Here is a 15,850-nt window from a genome sequence, read left to right on the forward strand (position 1 = left end):
CCCCTACCTTTAGCTTATCCACTTTTTAAATGATCCATCGATTCTTCTCTCCACTGGGCCAATAATAATAATAATAATAATAAATCTTATTTATTGAGCTTATATATTGATACACTGTGGTGATTGCCTTATGCGGATTCTCTTATTTAACCTTCGAAATAACTTTATGAGATAGGTAATATTGTTAACTGTATTTTACCGTGAGGAAACTGAGTAAAGAAGCTTAAGCAACTTGCTCGTGGTCACTAATTGGTGAATCCAAGATTTCATCAAAGTTTGTCTGATTCTAAAGCCCTGTGATATGAAAGTTGTGTTATATACCTGAATTTTTTTTAAACATATTCTGCTCAACTAGATCTGGAGTATCTACATTACCATCCTCAGATCTTGAAAACTCTGCTTAATTATGTAATTACTTCTGATTGTTTCATAATCTTATTTTATACAGTTGTTTTTCCTTTAATCTTTTTATTTTTGGGTACAATAACAAGCCATAACTATATTTTTCTTGTAATGACAGTAGCAAATATTTCTCCAGTAATTACTCTCTGCCTGGCACTGCTTTAACTGCTTCACATGTATTAATTACATTTAATCCTTGCAACAATTCTAGGAGGATTATCATCATTTTACATATAAGGAAACTGAGGCAGAGGGCACATAGAGATCCCAAGGTCAGAGAACCAGGATTTGAACTCGGTAGTCTGCCTCCATAGCCAGTGCTTTCAGCCAGGGACCTGAGTCCTTCTGACAAATAAAGGATAAGCTTTGAGGAGTTTTTATTTTCTTGTAGTCTTTTTTTTGCTGTTAAAAATCATATTTATTTATGATCTGTGACCCTGTCTACATTAGAATTTAAAAGGACAAACCTGTTTGCAGTTTTCCTTAACTATCACTTTAAATACAATTTTAGCATTGCCAAAATTGCATTTTAATAATAGCTGAATCTATCAGAAAACTTCACGCAATAGATCATTATATGATTGATTTTTTTAACAGTGAAAACTTTTAAAGATCAAACACATTGCAAATTTTTGTGTCCCCCCCGCCCCCATTTACTTAGCCCTGGAATGAATGGTGCTTGAAGAAAACAAATTTACACAAAAAATATTGTCTTTACACATGGCATTTTGAAGCCTTGGTGGTCCTCCTTGGTTGAAGGTATATCTGATAACTATTTGAAAGATTTCCTCAAGCTCAAAAATCTGTCTTTCTGTTTGTATATTTGTGTGTTTCATATTTTGTATGAGTAAAGTAGCATTGTGATGGGTGAGTGATTTGCTTCTCTAGAGGTTCATTCATTCCACAGATGTCACAGAGAAAAAATAAAGACTAAGTTCACATTTACAATTACATTGGTTTTAAATGTCTCCTTTGCCATTGTTTAGTAATTTCTATTCAAAATGTTGTTTTGTTTTACAATCCTAGGTTATTTTTTAGGGAACAGTGTCATAACTTTGTCAATAAACATAGAAACAAGGAAAGTATTTATTCTAGGTTTTTGCTATTGTTGTTGTTAGAAAACTTATAAAGATAACTCTGGTTTAATTATCCTTAATTTAAACCTTCGTCTTAATCAGTTTTCCTTTATTTTCATATTAACTTATTGTGACTTTATTCGACATAAAGTCTGTGTGATAATACTTGGTTTTTGTCAAGACAGTGAAGAAACTAAGTATTTCTTCTGGAGAATGGAAATGGATATAACCCTTCTGTAGGGTAATTTGGCAGTTCTTACCCAAAGGCTCCAAAATGTTCATATCCTTTGAACCAGTAAGTCTACTTATTGGACTTTATCCTAAGGAAATACTGGAGGATATGTGTAAGGCTGTGTGCACAAAGATGTTTATTGCACTATTATTTATAATATTTAAAAATGAAAAAACTGAAATGTCTAAGAATAGAGGGTTAGTTAAAGTATGGTACCTCTATTTGATAGAATACCACCATTTGTCCACTAAACGTTGTTACAGAAAATACTTATTGACTTAGGGAAATGTTCATAGTATAATACTAGGTATAGATGAATAGTTTAATATAATTTTTAAGTGTATATTGATTAAAAACTAGAAGTGAAATATCAGTAATTGTTTCTCTGTATAATGAAATTTCATGAGCGATCCCCCCACCTTGTTGATCTTGTGGTTTTCTTCTAAGTTGTCTATATAGATATGAAGTACTTTTGTAATTGGTATAATTATTATTTTTTTAAAGATTTTATTTTTCCTTTTCCTCCCCACAACCCCCCAGTACATAGTTGTATATTTTAGTTGTGAGTCCTTCTAGTTGTGGCATGTGGGATGCTGCCTCAGCATGGCTTGATGAGTGTTGATGAGTCCGCACGCGCCCAGGATCTGAACCAGCGAAATCCTGGGCCGCTGAAGTGGAGTGTGCGAACTTAACCACTCGGCCATGGGGCTGCCCTTGGTATAATTATTAAAATACAAAATCAGCATTAGCTAATAAATTGCTACATGTTTTATTTCCCTCTATTGTGTGATTCACTGTACAGATTTGCTAATAGAACTAGCAGAATGATGATGAAGTTAGAAAAAATGCAATTTATTAATAACTTGAGGGAAAAAGACATAATATATTATGCAACTCTAGTGTTTATACAGATAAAGGTGCTTTTTTAATGTACAAATGCTTCATCTGAACTGCCCCTTTGTGTTGTGGCTCTCCACATCATATACCCTATCTGGCAGCAGTGAGTATCAAAATAGCTAGGATTTCAGTGGGAATGGTCACTTTCCTCACCATCTTGCTCTATATACTTAGTGACCTATGCTCTCAAGTTCAAGCAATGTTCCTTGTAAAAGTGAAATAAGACAGTTTTCACGACTTCTCAAAAAAGAGAAGTGGTAGGTACTCTGCAGTGCTCTCAGTGATTCCCATTGTCCTGTGGTTTGTAGAAATTAGTTTAGATCAAACCACAATGACTAGTTAGACAAATAGTGATACAAAGTCATGTCATACAAATTCTTTCATTTTTTTCATATAACATTGAATGGTATGAGAGCTAATTTGCCAAAAACATCTGTACCAGTGTTAACCCAATATAAATAGTGTGAAAATAAACAATTACACACATATAATTAATGATATGCAAGACACATAAAGAATTATGTTTTAAAGTATAGATAATCTAATAAAAGTAGATTTGAGTATTTTTGTGAAATTAGAGCAAAAATATGAATAAAACAGACTGAAATTTGAGGCATAATTTTTAGTACAAAGAAGCAGCACATGAAAAACAGGTGTAGTTGTTCAACTCTTAAAATATTCCTCAGAAACTATTTCCTATTTTTATTAGAAAAACATGAACTCTGAAGGTATATGTTTGTAAGATAAGTCATATTGGGGGCCATCTTTTAAAATTTAATAGTTTGTTTATTTTTTCAGTGTATATTTTACATAGTTGAGATTGTACTACATAAATATATTGGGATCTTATTTTTCACTTAATATTCTATTATGATATACATTTTCCTTTGTCGTTAACATCTTTCACTCATAATATTCAGTGGTTACGTGGTGTTCCATATTTGTTGTATCATAATTTAATTAACCTTTCTCTTACTCCTATTTTTTCTTTTCTAATAATATAGCACCAAACATTTTTGTGTATAAACCTTAATCCTTTCGACAAATTCTCCAAACTGGAAATACTGGAAAGGATTGAATATTTTTAAGGGTCTTAATATATACTGCCAAATTACTTTGAAAAGTTGAACTGATTTACACTTTTTAAAGCAGTAGTATATAAGACAAAGTTATACACATTGTGAGAGGATACAGAAGGAATGTAAGATGAGTCTTCTCACACTTTTATGGCTATTTTATAAAAACTAAGCATATGCACATGAAAAGGATAAATAACAATACCACAGAGCATGTGATGAAAATATGTTGATTGTCAAAAAGAAATCTGTAGTAATGTAGGAGGTTAGGAATCAATCTTGATATTTCTCTCCCTTACTTCTTACATTCAATCCCCAAACCCTATCCCTTTTAACGAAAAAAATGTATCTGGAATCTATCCATTTCTCTCCATTTCTACTGCCACCATTTTGGTTCCAGGCCACCAGTATCCCCTGCCCAAAATTATATAACTTGTCTATCTTCTTCCAGTTTTGTTATACTCAATTGATTCTCCATGGTAGCCAGTATAATCTAAAGCTGCAAAACTGAGGGGCCAGCCCAGTGGTGTAGTGGTTAAGTTCATGCACTCCACTTCAGCAGCCCAGGATTCATGGGTTCAGATCCCGGGCATGGCCCTACACACTGCTCATCAAGCCATGCTGTTGTGGTGTCCCACATACAAAGTAGAGGAAGATTGGCACAGGTGATAGCTCAAGGTCAATCTTCCTCAAGCAAAAAGAGGAGGATTGGCAACAGATGTTAGCTCAGGGCCAATCTTCCTCACAAAAAAGACAAAAAAAAAACTCCTGCAAAACTGATTATGTTGATGGCTTCTCATTCCCCTAAAGATGAAGCTCAAAATCTTTAAATGGCTTCTGAGGCTTCCTGTAGTTGGACTTTGGCTTACTCTTCTAGCCTCATCTCTCCACTCTGTCCTACTTTCGCTTTATGGTCTAACCATGCTATATTTACCATTCCTTGAATGTGACCTACTCAGGATCTTCTCAGTTTTAACAATAGGTCCTTAGGGTGATCCCTTCTGATTCTGCGATTAGGGTCAGATGCCCTGTTATCACTCTCATATCTCCTCTTAATTCTTCTGTCATAACAAAACATTCTTGTCTAATTATCCACTTTTGTGATAGCATATTTTGTATTGTCATGGAATCTCTAGCACCTATACAGTATCTGACACATAGAAGATGTTTAATATTTTATACATGAAAGAATGAATATAGAAAGGGAGACAGTGTAGTTTAGGAGGGCTTTATTAAGAAACAGGTCTTCAGGAATGAGCACCTATTTTGATTACAATAAGAGTAGATACTGCATAGATAAATCGTATTTCCCTACATATGATTTTTCATCCTTTGTGTCTTTGTTTGTGTACAGCCAAAATATCCAACCCTTTGTCTGAACTTCTGCAGTTAGAGGCAGTAATTTCTTTAAAGGGATAGTGTGGATCAGGCCCTTAAACAAGCCCAATTTCTTATTTTATTTTTTACAAATAAAAATTGTATATTTTTAAGGTGTAATAACTTTTTTTCAAAACCCTATGAATAGCAGTAAGCATTGTCCGACATAGTACCAGAAGGTGAGAGGATGATGCAAAAAGACCAGGTAGGGTTCTGCTGTGCTGTACACAGGGTCGCTAGGAGAGGGAAGTGACTCAACAGCACTAACAACAAAAACTTTTCCCCCAGATTTCTTGAGATATAATTTAGGATGTACAATGTGTTGGTTTGATACACTTACAGCAAAATGATTATCAGTGTAGCACAACTTTCAAGTATATAATACAATATTATTAACTGTAATCACTATGCTGTACGTTAGATCTCCAAAACATATTCATCTTATAACTGGATGTTTGTACTTTTTGAGCAACATCTTCTCTTCTCCCCGACCCACCCAGCCTCTTAAAGAAAACCCATCTTTAAGACTCATTTTGACTAGTCTTCATGACAATACATATTATGCTCATCAAATGTTGTGAGTGGGAGAAGAGAAATTATACTGATTTGTTATTAGTCTACATTTATCTAAAACATTTTGTGTATAGCACTTTAGCTATCATTAAATTTCATTTAGTTTATTTCACAGGTATATAAATAAAGTGTTCATAGGTTTTTAAATAAAGTGTTCATTAATTCATGCTCTACATAATGTAAGGACTGTCTTAAGGTAATGTGTTGCACTTGCTGTCCTAATTTTGAATTCAATTAAATTGATTATAATTTTAGTCTATTTTTTGTTTTATTTCTAAAATACAATCTTTTGTCACATGGTGAAGAGAAACTATTTCCATTTATAATTTTAGAGGATATTTATTCTCTATTACTAGACTATCAGTCTTAAAATTTACTGATTCTACTATGTTGTGGTAAAAGAAAGCATTATAAGAACCTTGATGAACACAAATAAGACAATGAAAATCACAATAAAATGCCAATAACTTACATAGGTTTCATTCCTATATTGAACCGTGCAGTTTTGGAATTTGTCAATAGCACATTATCTTTTTGCATGTTAAACTCTTTAGAAGAAGATATTAAATAGAAATATAAAATGTATTTTGATTTGAAGAATATTGGTCTGAAGAATAGAAAATAAAAATGAAGTTCCATGGGGCCAGCTTGGTGGTGTAGTGGTTAGGTTCATGCATTCTGCTTCAGTGGCCCAGGGTTCCCAGGTTTGGATCCCAGGCGCGGACCTACACACTGCTCATCAAGCCATGCTGTGGCAGCATCCCACATACAAAATTATATGCATTTACCTATTTATCTATCTACTGTTAGACGCAATTATCAAAGATTTCCAGAATAAAAATTCTTCATTTTTAGGGACTTCTAATTTTTGATCGGTTGGATGTGTGATGATACACATCATTTGGAGGGAAGATTCCTTTAAAAGAGAATACAATTTTGCTTGTTAAGTCATTATACTAAAGCTTAGTCATGTATGCAGAAAACTGCCTAATAATTAAGAGTTGACATTTTAACATGGTATTTGCAACAGACACATTGGATGCTTAATTAAACAGAACATTGCTTATTTTTAAAAGACTGAGAAAAAAACCCCAAACTGTCCTTGGCAAGTGAAATCTTTATAGTAGCAGAAGAGGTAAACCTAAAGGATGTGGCTCATTCTCTGTTTGGATGATGCAGACTTGCTCTAAGCAGTAAGCTTACTGTTTTCAGACAGCATTAGCAGCTTCAGCAAATATAACTGTGTCATCCTCCCTTAATACAGGGTGTTTGTCACTGCAAAGGGGAGATGATAAACAGTATATGAGATTTGATATCCACATGATGGCTTAAACAGATACTGATGGACAGATCTGCTGTTTGATGTTTTCTTCACTAGCCTTGAAGATGCTGAGACATAGAGATGGCTGTGATTATCTTTTGTAAGACAGGAAATGCAATCTTTAGGGGTTTCTGGAAATAGGAAGGTCATGCAGTCTGGAACCTGTGAGCCTTTTCAATCTCTAAGTCATCAGGTATGACCTCATAAATTATGATGATACTGTGATTGTAGAGTTATTGCTTTTTCTAGTTCTTAGTCATTTAGAATATATTAATCAATGTAATGATTTATTATCAGATTTTCCTTCGGATGTTTGAACAAGTAATATGTATAGTAACAGACACCAGCTAAACAATATGAATTTTAGAAATGTATATGTCTGTGTGTTTGAGTTTGCGTTGACTTCAGTTATTTGTTGGGGGAGGAAGTGGGGAGTAAGGAAAGAGATTCTTTGTATGTGATTAAAAGCAAGGTTTAGAGCTCTACGGATTTTTTTTCAGATTAAGTCTGAATACAGTCAAACTGCATCTTTTATTTTGAATGATAAAAATAGCATAAATTCTTCAAACTGATAAGGGTACATCATAGCTAGCTGCTTATAGATAGTGACATATTAAAAAAAATTTTATCTGGAATTGCTTAAGCATAAAAATAGATGTTGCTACCATTATAGTGTGCAACCACACAGCAATGCAAGTTTGATGGGTACAATCTTGTTTATCAGCCTGAGCTATAAGCTAATTTTCTAAAATTTATATTTCAATATCTGAACTGTTTTAAAGGCATTAGTTTTAGTCACTTCTTATCCATTGCAGTAATGATGCTTTTGGTCGTCTTAATGTAGATATCTGCTAAGGCAATGCTTTTAAGATGAAAGCAGACAATAAATCTGTTTGTTTGATCTTTTACATAGAAAGCTTGTGACATTTAAGCTTGTTTAAGGTTTTTTGACCCATAGATACTCCTCATTTGCTTACTTTCATTTTCAAAATGAAAAGACTTGACTACATTATACATGTTAATTACAAAGAGGAGAGAATCATCACAGCAAAGAATTTGAATTTATATATCCATTTTATCCTAAAACTCTGGATTTATTTTAAACCATTTTTACCTATCAAATTATAATGCATTTAACTTCGGTTTGTTATATGTATCCTCAGAGTTACATGCTTGAGTAAGAAACTGTGCCTGTGTTTGACATTCAGGTTTTGAAGGAAATATATTTTATTTTATTTTTTTATATTGCACATATTTCTGCCTCAATTTTAGAGGACAGATACTTGACCAGGGATTCCATATTAAATGAGCAAAAAGAGATAAAATATTGCAGCATTTCTCCACAGAAAGAGTTTTGTCTTCATGATTCTGTAGCATGATAAGGATTTAATGCCTCATCAGGGTGAAAGGATACAGTAATAAAAATAAATATGTTTATCAAAAGGCTGAAGTGGAAGTCTGAAACAGTGATTTAATTCAGTTAAGGGGTCAGTTTCTCCTTTTTAATTAAAAACACATTGAAAAAATTATACCTACTGATATTGACTATAATTTATATGTTATTCAGGCTACTTAGCCAGCTTATATTCTTATTAGTAGGGAAGATTGCCATATTCTTAAGCTTGCTTAGTTTTGGAATGATTTGAATATACCTTTTAGTTGCTACAAAACCTGTTTAATCTGTTAGAATTTATTTCCAGTATTTGCATGTATTAGTCACCATGAGTACATTCTGTTTCTTGGCATTGCTTTGGGATTCCTCTAGGTATTGGTTTCACAGCGTTCTGCTATTTTTCACTGTATTTGTGACCTTTCAAAAGAACCAAACCATAAAGATTTTAGTGGCACTTAAATGAAGATCTCTCAATAATTTTGTAAGGTGGAAAAATTTACTCTCTTAGGATTGTCATTTCTTTACAAATTGGAGAGAAATTTCTCTCTGTTGCTATGTCAGAATACATTACATTAAAAAGTAAAGATTGGTTAGAACATTTAAATGCAATGTTAACCTTTTTTCCTGTGTAGCAAGATGGTCTTGACCTTTTGAATGGTGAAATTGATTATTTATCTGCCCAGTAACAATTGGTCATCTTCTTTTTACAATGGTTGCCTCTGTCTGTACTATTTTACACATGTATTTCATTATACTTCATAAAGGTTTCTAAAGGTAAGCTGTTTATAAGCAACTATTTGAGTAATTGTTCTATTTAGTAAGCATTATGTGAAAGCTGATCATTTGCATGATACTGTAATTGGTGTTGTGAGGAATACGGAAAAGAAAAAGTTGTTTTCTGCTTTTAAGGAGATTATGAGAAAATGTACATAATAAGCTGTGCTCATATTTTGAGTTGACTTTTCAACCAGTTTTAACTTAATTTACAAACTGATGAATCCTAGGACGAGCTACATGTAACTTTTTCTTCTCATGTAGATTTCTTGGTATTAGAGAAATAAAAGGTTGAGTCAAACTGTATAATCGAGCATTTCATAATTATGACAACTGCATTAAATTCTTTTATAATGCATAATTTGTTGTACTAGGGCATTATATACTGTGAATCAATATAATAACTTTGTTGTATAAGCCATAATTGCCAATTTATTTTGAGAGTGAAGGTGGATGTAGGCCATTGGCCGGAGGCAGAGCAGGGACCTCAAGAATCAGCTCAGAGCAGAGATGTGACCAATCTAGTCTTATTCCAGGTTAGACGTAGGTAATTATGTATTATGGAAGGGGGTTTTGTCTTCATAGGGATTGAATTTTGGAAATAAACACTATAGCAAGTTTGGAAGTATTTGAGGCTGACTAGGTCATTTGGGGAGTCCTTTAGGGGAATAGCATTCACCTCAGGCTCTGAGACAGGGAGCAACTAACATGGAAATAAGCCTTAGCCAGCTGGCTGTTGGATATCCAGGCACTACACTCTTCTCTTTCATAGCAGTCTGTGGGCTGAAAGTAGCCAGGAGGTGGGTAGAGTCAACGCAAAACCCTTGTCTCCCCAGAATCCTAGTCTGTTGCATGCTGCCCAATAGTGCCTCCAAAGTGCATGTTTTCTTGTAGTAAATCAAGAGGAAACTGGTTTTCAAAAGCTGGCTGCAGTAAGAGGTGTACAGTATAGTGGTTAAGTGTCTGGACTGCCGCATTCAAGGGGTTCATATTAGCTATATCACTTATCAGATAGAAAGTCCTGGGCAAGTTATTTAAGCTTTCTGGGTATCAGGTTCCTCATTTGTAATATGCGGATAATAATTGTGCCTACGTCAAAAAGTGGTTGTGAAGATCAAATGAGTTAATGTATATAAAGTATTTGTAAGAGTACCTGGTATATACCAAGCACATTAGTGTCAACATTATTTGTTGATGGACATTGTTAGACACATTCTAAGACCTAGGATGGGCTATTGGCAGGTGTTTGTAAAGGTAATCATATAGTTTAGTTTTGTTCCCTCTCCCTGATTCTCCTATCAACTAAGAAATTCAGTCAAAAACATATGGCACACTGAAATAAAGATGGGTATAAAAATGCAAAGAAAAAACTTGCTACATCCAATTAAAGTCTAATATTTACTGACTATTGGAATTGTGACTTGATGAAAAATTCTGTGTTTAAAGTTTTGCATCTGCTTACTAGGCTGATTTAAACTTCTATTAGGATTCCATGTGTATAGATCTTTTGCTTCCGAATGTTATACCAGCTACTTCATTCATGACAGAAAGGTTACTGGGCCTTTGGGCAAATTTAACAGTAATGTCAGGTCTTTTTTATTTATAATTGAAGATTAAAGTTAAGGAGTAAAAATCAAGTTTTAAATAAAATGATAAAGACAAGTTACATAGCTTAGATTTAATGATCTATTTTTTTAATCGTTAGAAACATTCAGGACAAAAAACTTCGCTGAAAGTTAAACACAACTTGTTTTAATAATTTTATTTATTAATTAATATTTTTATTCTCAATGAAAGACTAAAGTGGAATATATTCATAACACAATAATGTATGTGAATAGAACAATTCAAGTTCGTATTTGAGAGAATATAATATTTTGCATCACTGGTGATTATTTAATGTAAAAACATCTATTTGCTTAAAAATTGTCAAGCTCCTAAATACGAGGAGTAATCTGACATCTGGATGAAATATAAATGCTTAAGCTTTACATTTTGTGACATCTTTGCATTTTAGTTCTCTTGAGCAGTTTTCTCCATGTGCAGCTGATTCTCAAAAGTTGGCATGGGGTCAATCAAATCTCAGCATAGTGCAATTTGTTAAAACAACATATGAGCAAACATACAAAACCCTACATTGTTCTAGCAAGCACAGTACAGGCTAAGGATATAAAGACCAATAGGTCCTTGCCTTCAGGAAGTTGCAGGTGGTAAGTCATGACCACTAAAAGCAAGTAACTATAATAGAATGTGAAAAGTAGTGAGTGCTATTGAGATTCAAAAGGGATGTGAAAGTAGCATAAATTTTCTGCTGTGAGTTCAGTGGGCACAATATTTCAAGCTGAGTGGGAAGAGGAGAGAAGAGGCTAGATGGGGAGTTAAGGAAGTATGGAAAAGCTAGCATTGAGGTAGACTTTGAAGGCTGGCCTGGACAGGCGAAAGATCATTTCGGGTAGAGGAAACAATGTGAGCAAAGGCAAGGAGGCAGAAAGCAAATAATATGTTTGACTGGTAAGGAATAATAGTTCATTCTGGCTATAGTCTAGTGGGGTAGTTCAGACTATCATAGGAAAGGTTTGTTGGGACCAGATAGTGTAGAGTCTTCAAGGTTAGATTATGATTTCTAACTGAGAACATTTCTGTGCTGATCTCCTTATTCTTGGGAGAAAATAAAATCAAAACAAAAGAGCAGTACCTATATTTTGCAGTCATTTTCAGAGCTCTAACCCTCTTGAGACTTTGAAAATGAAAATTAAATTCCTGAGTAGATTTACTAGTTAGTTGACAAGGTAGGGGGTAGAAGCAAAATGAAGGATTTTAATAAAATTCTCTATCAAAATTGCACGTGAGAGCATTTCTCAGTCTATCCACAACCACTCAAAAGTCCCAGATTTCAGATCCTAGGAGACCTCCTGCTTGTCCCTGATGTAAACTCTATTTTATTGGTAGGTAATCTGATTTAGCTTTGCCTTTGTTTTTGACATTTCCTAGACCAAGGACAATCTAGAGGGATCATTTTAATACAATGAATACGCATGCCACTGTGGTGAATATTTGGATAATAAGAACTTTGTCTTAGGGAAAATTGGAAATAGAAATTGCTATTTATAATCATGGAAGTCGCAAAGATATTTTAGCTTTGCTCTTTGTTCATTTAGAAATGAGAAAATAAATTGTCATTGCTAATACTTTTAATATCACCTTTAAATCTTCTCCTTTGTGTACTGGAAGCATTTCAGTATTGCCTGGGGTTAGGAAAAAAGCTGGGTAACATCCAAGAGCAGACTTCTATTAGATATGACAGCTGGGATGTGACTTTTGTTATCCAACCCAGGAAGATGATAATAGTGCATGGGAATTGTGAAAACATTCGAACTGAGTACTCTCATTTAGTATATCATCGATATAAAGTATGTCGGAAGTAAAACTCATGGAATTCCACAAGTGTGAGTAGAAATGAAGCCAGACACAGTTGCTCTTCTGGCTCTATATTTAGGGCAATAGCAGACCCATATAGTTGAGAATACTCTGTTTCTTCCTGTAGAAGTCTGCAGTATTTGAAAACTCTCTTTTCTGTAAGTTCTTGTGAGGTTGCTCTTATTAATCCTTGTGACTCTACGTTGTCTTGGAAGGTGCCATACATGTGGTAGGGGCCCAACAAATTTTCAGCACTTATTTTAGAATCATAGATCTATTTCTGGGAGAAACCTTGAAAGCCATTGGGCTTTGGGTTGCTTTAAGACTTTTAAACATTTTTTTCCTCAAAAAGCAGCTAAAAGACATTTAGTGAAGTGATCTTTTGCCCCACCCCACACCTTTTGGTGTATTTTATTTTATTTTTATTCTTTTTAGATTGGCAACTGAGTTAACAACTCTTGCCAATCTTCTTCTTCTTTTTTTTCCCTTTTCTTCTTCTTCTTCCCAAAGCTCCCCAGTACATAGTTGTAGGTCCTTCTTGTGCTATGTGGGATGCTGCCTAAGCATGACTTGATGAGCAGTGCCATGTTCGCGCCCAGGATCCCAGCCAGTGAAACCCTGGGCCGCCGAAGCCAAGTGCATGAACTTAACCACTTGGCCATGGGGCCGGCACCCCTCCCCTTTTAAAAAATAATACGGGAATATAAATAAGAATAAGTTAAAAAGATTGAATATTCCTTTATCAAACTCCTCTTTTTAAAAGGCAACGGACCCTGGTTTCTTTTTCTTTTTCTTTTTTTTTTTTGAGGAAGATTAGCTCTGAACTAACTAGTGCCAATCCTCCTTTTTTTGCTGAGGAAGACTGGCCCTGAGTTAACATCCATGCCCATCTTCCTCTACTTTATGCGTGGGATGCCTACCACAGCATGGTGTGCCAAGCCATGCCATGTCAGCACCCGGGATCCGAACTGGCGAACTTCAGGCCGCCAAGAAGTGGAAAGTGCGCATTTAACCGCTGCACCACCAGGCCAGCCCAAAACCCTGGTTTCAATGAAGTACCTTGCAAAATGTGCTGCATATAAATGTATACCATTTATACCTATCCATTTCTTTTCCTTTTTTTTCAAATTTAATTCAATCTCATAAGAATTTGTTGAGTCTATTATATTGTTTGGAGGGAGGTAGTATAGCACAATAGTTAAGAGCTAGAGTTCTAGAGTTGGACTCCCTTGTTAGGCTCCCATATCTTCCATTTTACTGCTGTGTTGATTTTAGGAACGTTATGTAATCTCTCTTTTCCTCATTATTGTCATCTGTAAAATGGGGAAGCTAAAATGCTAATCTCTAGAGTTGTAATGAGAATCAATTAAATTAATGAATTAATACAAGTAAGGTATTTGAAACAGTGCCATATAGTATATTCTAAATGTCAAATTGACACAAAAGACATCAAGGTAAACTGAAAGTGCTGTGAAAGACTTCATTGAAGAGGTGTGACTTGACTTTCATTTTATTCCTTCTTTCTGGTGTCTCTTCCATTACAAAAAATATACGTAAATTTATTAGTGCAGTTCCTGCCATAGGTGCTCAATAAATTATAGTTATTATTATTATCATAATCTTTCTGATAGTTTTTTCTCAATCTCTTCTAATTAATGCAATGTACTGTTTGAAAACCATGAATCTAATCTATACTCGTGACTTAAATTACCCACCAATGATTCTTAATTGTGACTATGCATCAAAATCGAATGTTTACCTTTTTTTTTGAGGAAGATTTGCCCTGAGCTAACATCTGTGCCTGTCTTCCTCTATTATATACTTGGGATGTTGCCACAGCATGGCTTGATGAGCGGTGTGTACGTCCACTCCCGGGATCTGAACCTGCAAACCCTGGGCTGCTGAAGTGGAAGGTGCAAAATTAACTACTATACCCCCAGGCCAGCCCCATGTTTAGCTTTTTAAAAACATTGATGCCCCAAGTATCTTAGAGGTACTAAATGGAGCCTCTGGAGGTACTAAAAGCCTGTTGAGATAGAACCCAGGAATCTATATTTACAGAAAGCTTCCCAAGTGAATCTGATGGGCAACCAAAATTGAGAACTTCTGCTTTACATAGGGATGAATTCCAAAATCTATAGCTCAAATCTGTATCTTAACCTCTGTCTAGTGTTCCAGACATTGCATCTTGTTAGACACCTCTGCTCATTATCTTATAAATGTCTCAAACTTGCTATGTCCCAAAATAAACTTATTTACTCTTCAAAACCTCTGTGTCTTTCCTAGCATGATGACCTGATAATCATTTTCAATTTTTTTTATCCCAAACTTAGATCCAATTATTCACCAAGTTATATAAATTTCTTTATCCTAAGGAGTCTAAATTTTACCCTTCTTTCCATTCCCCATTGTATTGACTTCCTGTGAGTACACCTTAATTTTTCACCTGGACTTTTGTAATCATTTCTTAATTGGTATTTTTATTCCCATCCGCTATCCCCAAAGCAACCTACTCACCACTCAGCTGACACAGTACTCTTTCTAAAATGTAAGCCAGGAACAGGCATATTTGCCTACTTGAACTCATTCCAAGGTTGTCCATTACCTTTAAATAAGATAATTTTCTGAGTTCCCATGAGTGAGAATATACAGTATTTGTCTTGTTCTGTCTGACTCATTTCACTTAGCTTAAGCCCTCAAGGTCCATCCATGTTGTCACAAATGGTAGGATTTCTTTCTTTCTCATGGCTGAATAATATTCCCTTGTGTTTGTTTTATTTTCGTCCATTGACAGACACTTGAGTTGTTTCCATGTCTTGGATATTGTGAATAATGTGGCAGTGAACATGAGAGTGCAGATGTCTCTTTGAGATAGTGATTTTATTTCCTTTGGATATATACCCAGAAGTGGTATTGCTGGATCATATGGTAGTTTTATTTTAATTTTTTGAGGAATGAGGAAGTGACATTTAAACTTAACTATCTTTAGTCAAACTTAATCTAAATTTTACTAGTCAGAGAGAGACAGGCTTTCTCAAATCTTTTAAAATGCTGTTCTCTGTGCCTATAATACCTTTGGCCCCTCATTTCTCTTTGTTTTTGCCTGGCTAACTCTTTCTTATGCCTCCAGATTTATTTAGATTAAGCATGGCCTCCTTTTGAAACATTCCCTTATCCCTTCAGAGTGAATTAGGTGTCTTTTCCTTATGTTCTTCCGATTCTTACCTTAACTGAAGCACAATACATGCTGTATTGTAGTCTTTGATTTTCCTGTCTTGACTATGAACTGTTTAAAGGCAAAGGCAGTGTCTT

The 15,850-nt window shown here is 34.6% G+C and overlaps 1 protein-coding gene across 17 annotated transcripts in view; it reads left to right on the forward strand.

The window, feature by feature from the left end:
* SLC4A10 (solute carrier family 4 member 10) overlaps nt 1–15,850 on the forward strand; it is a 275,630-nt gene that overhangs the window by 70,741 nt on the left and 189,039 nt on the right. For 8 of the 17 annotated variants that reach the window (XM_070241892.1, XM_023623014.2, XM_023623017.2 and 5 more), the window contains exon 2: nt 7,012–7,147. The exons of the other annotated variants lie outside the window; for them this stretch is intronic. In XM_070241892.1, the coding sequence (XP_070097993.1) occupies nt 7,067–7,147 (81 nt within the window). In that variant the 5' untranslated portion in view covers nt 7,012–7,066. The remainder of the gene's footprint in view (nt 1–7,011; nt 7,148–15,850) is intronic. 17 annotated transcript variants of the gene reach the window in all.

Source organism: Equus caballus, chromosome 18, assembly GCF_041296265.1.
Source record: "Equus caballus isolate H_3958 breed thoroughbred chromosome 18, TB-T2T, whole genome shotgun sequence".
Classification (NCBI taxonomy): domain Eukaryota; kingdom Metazoa; phylum Chordata; class Mammalia; order Perissodactyla; family Equidae; genus Equus; species Equus caballus.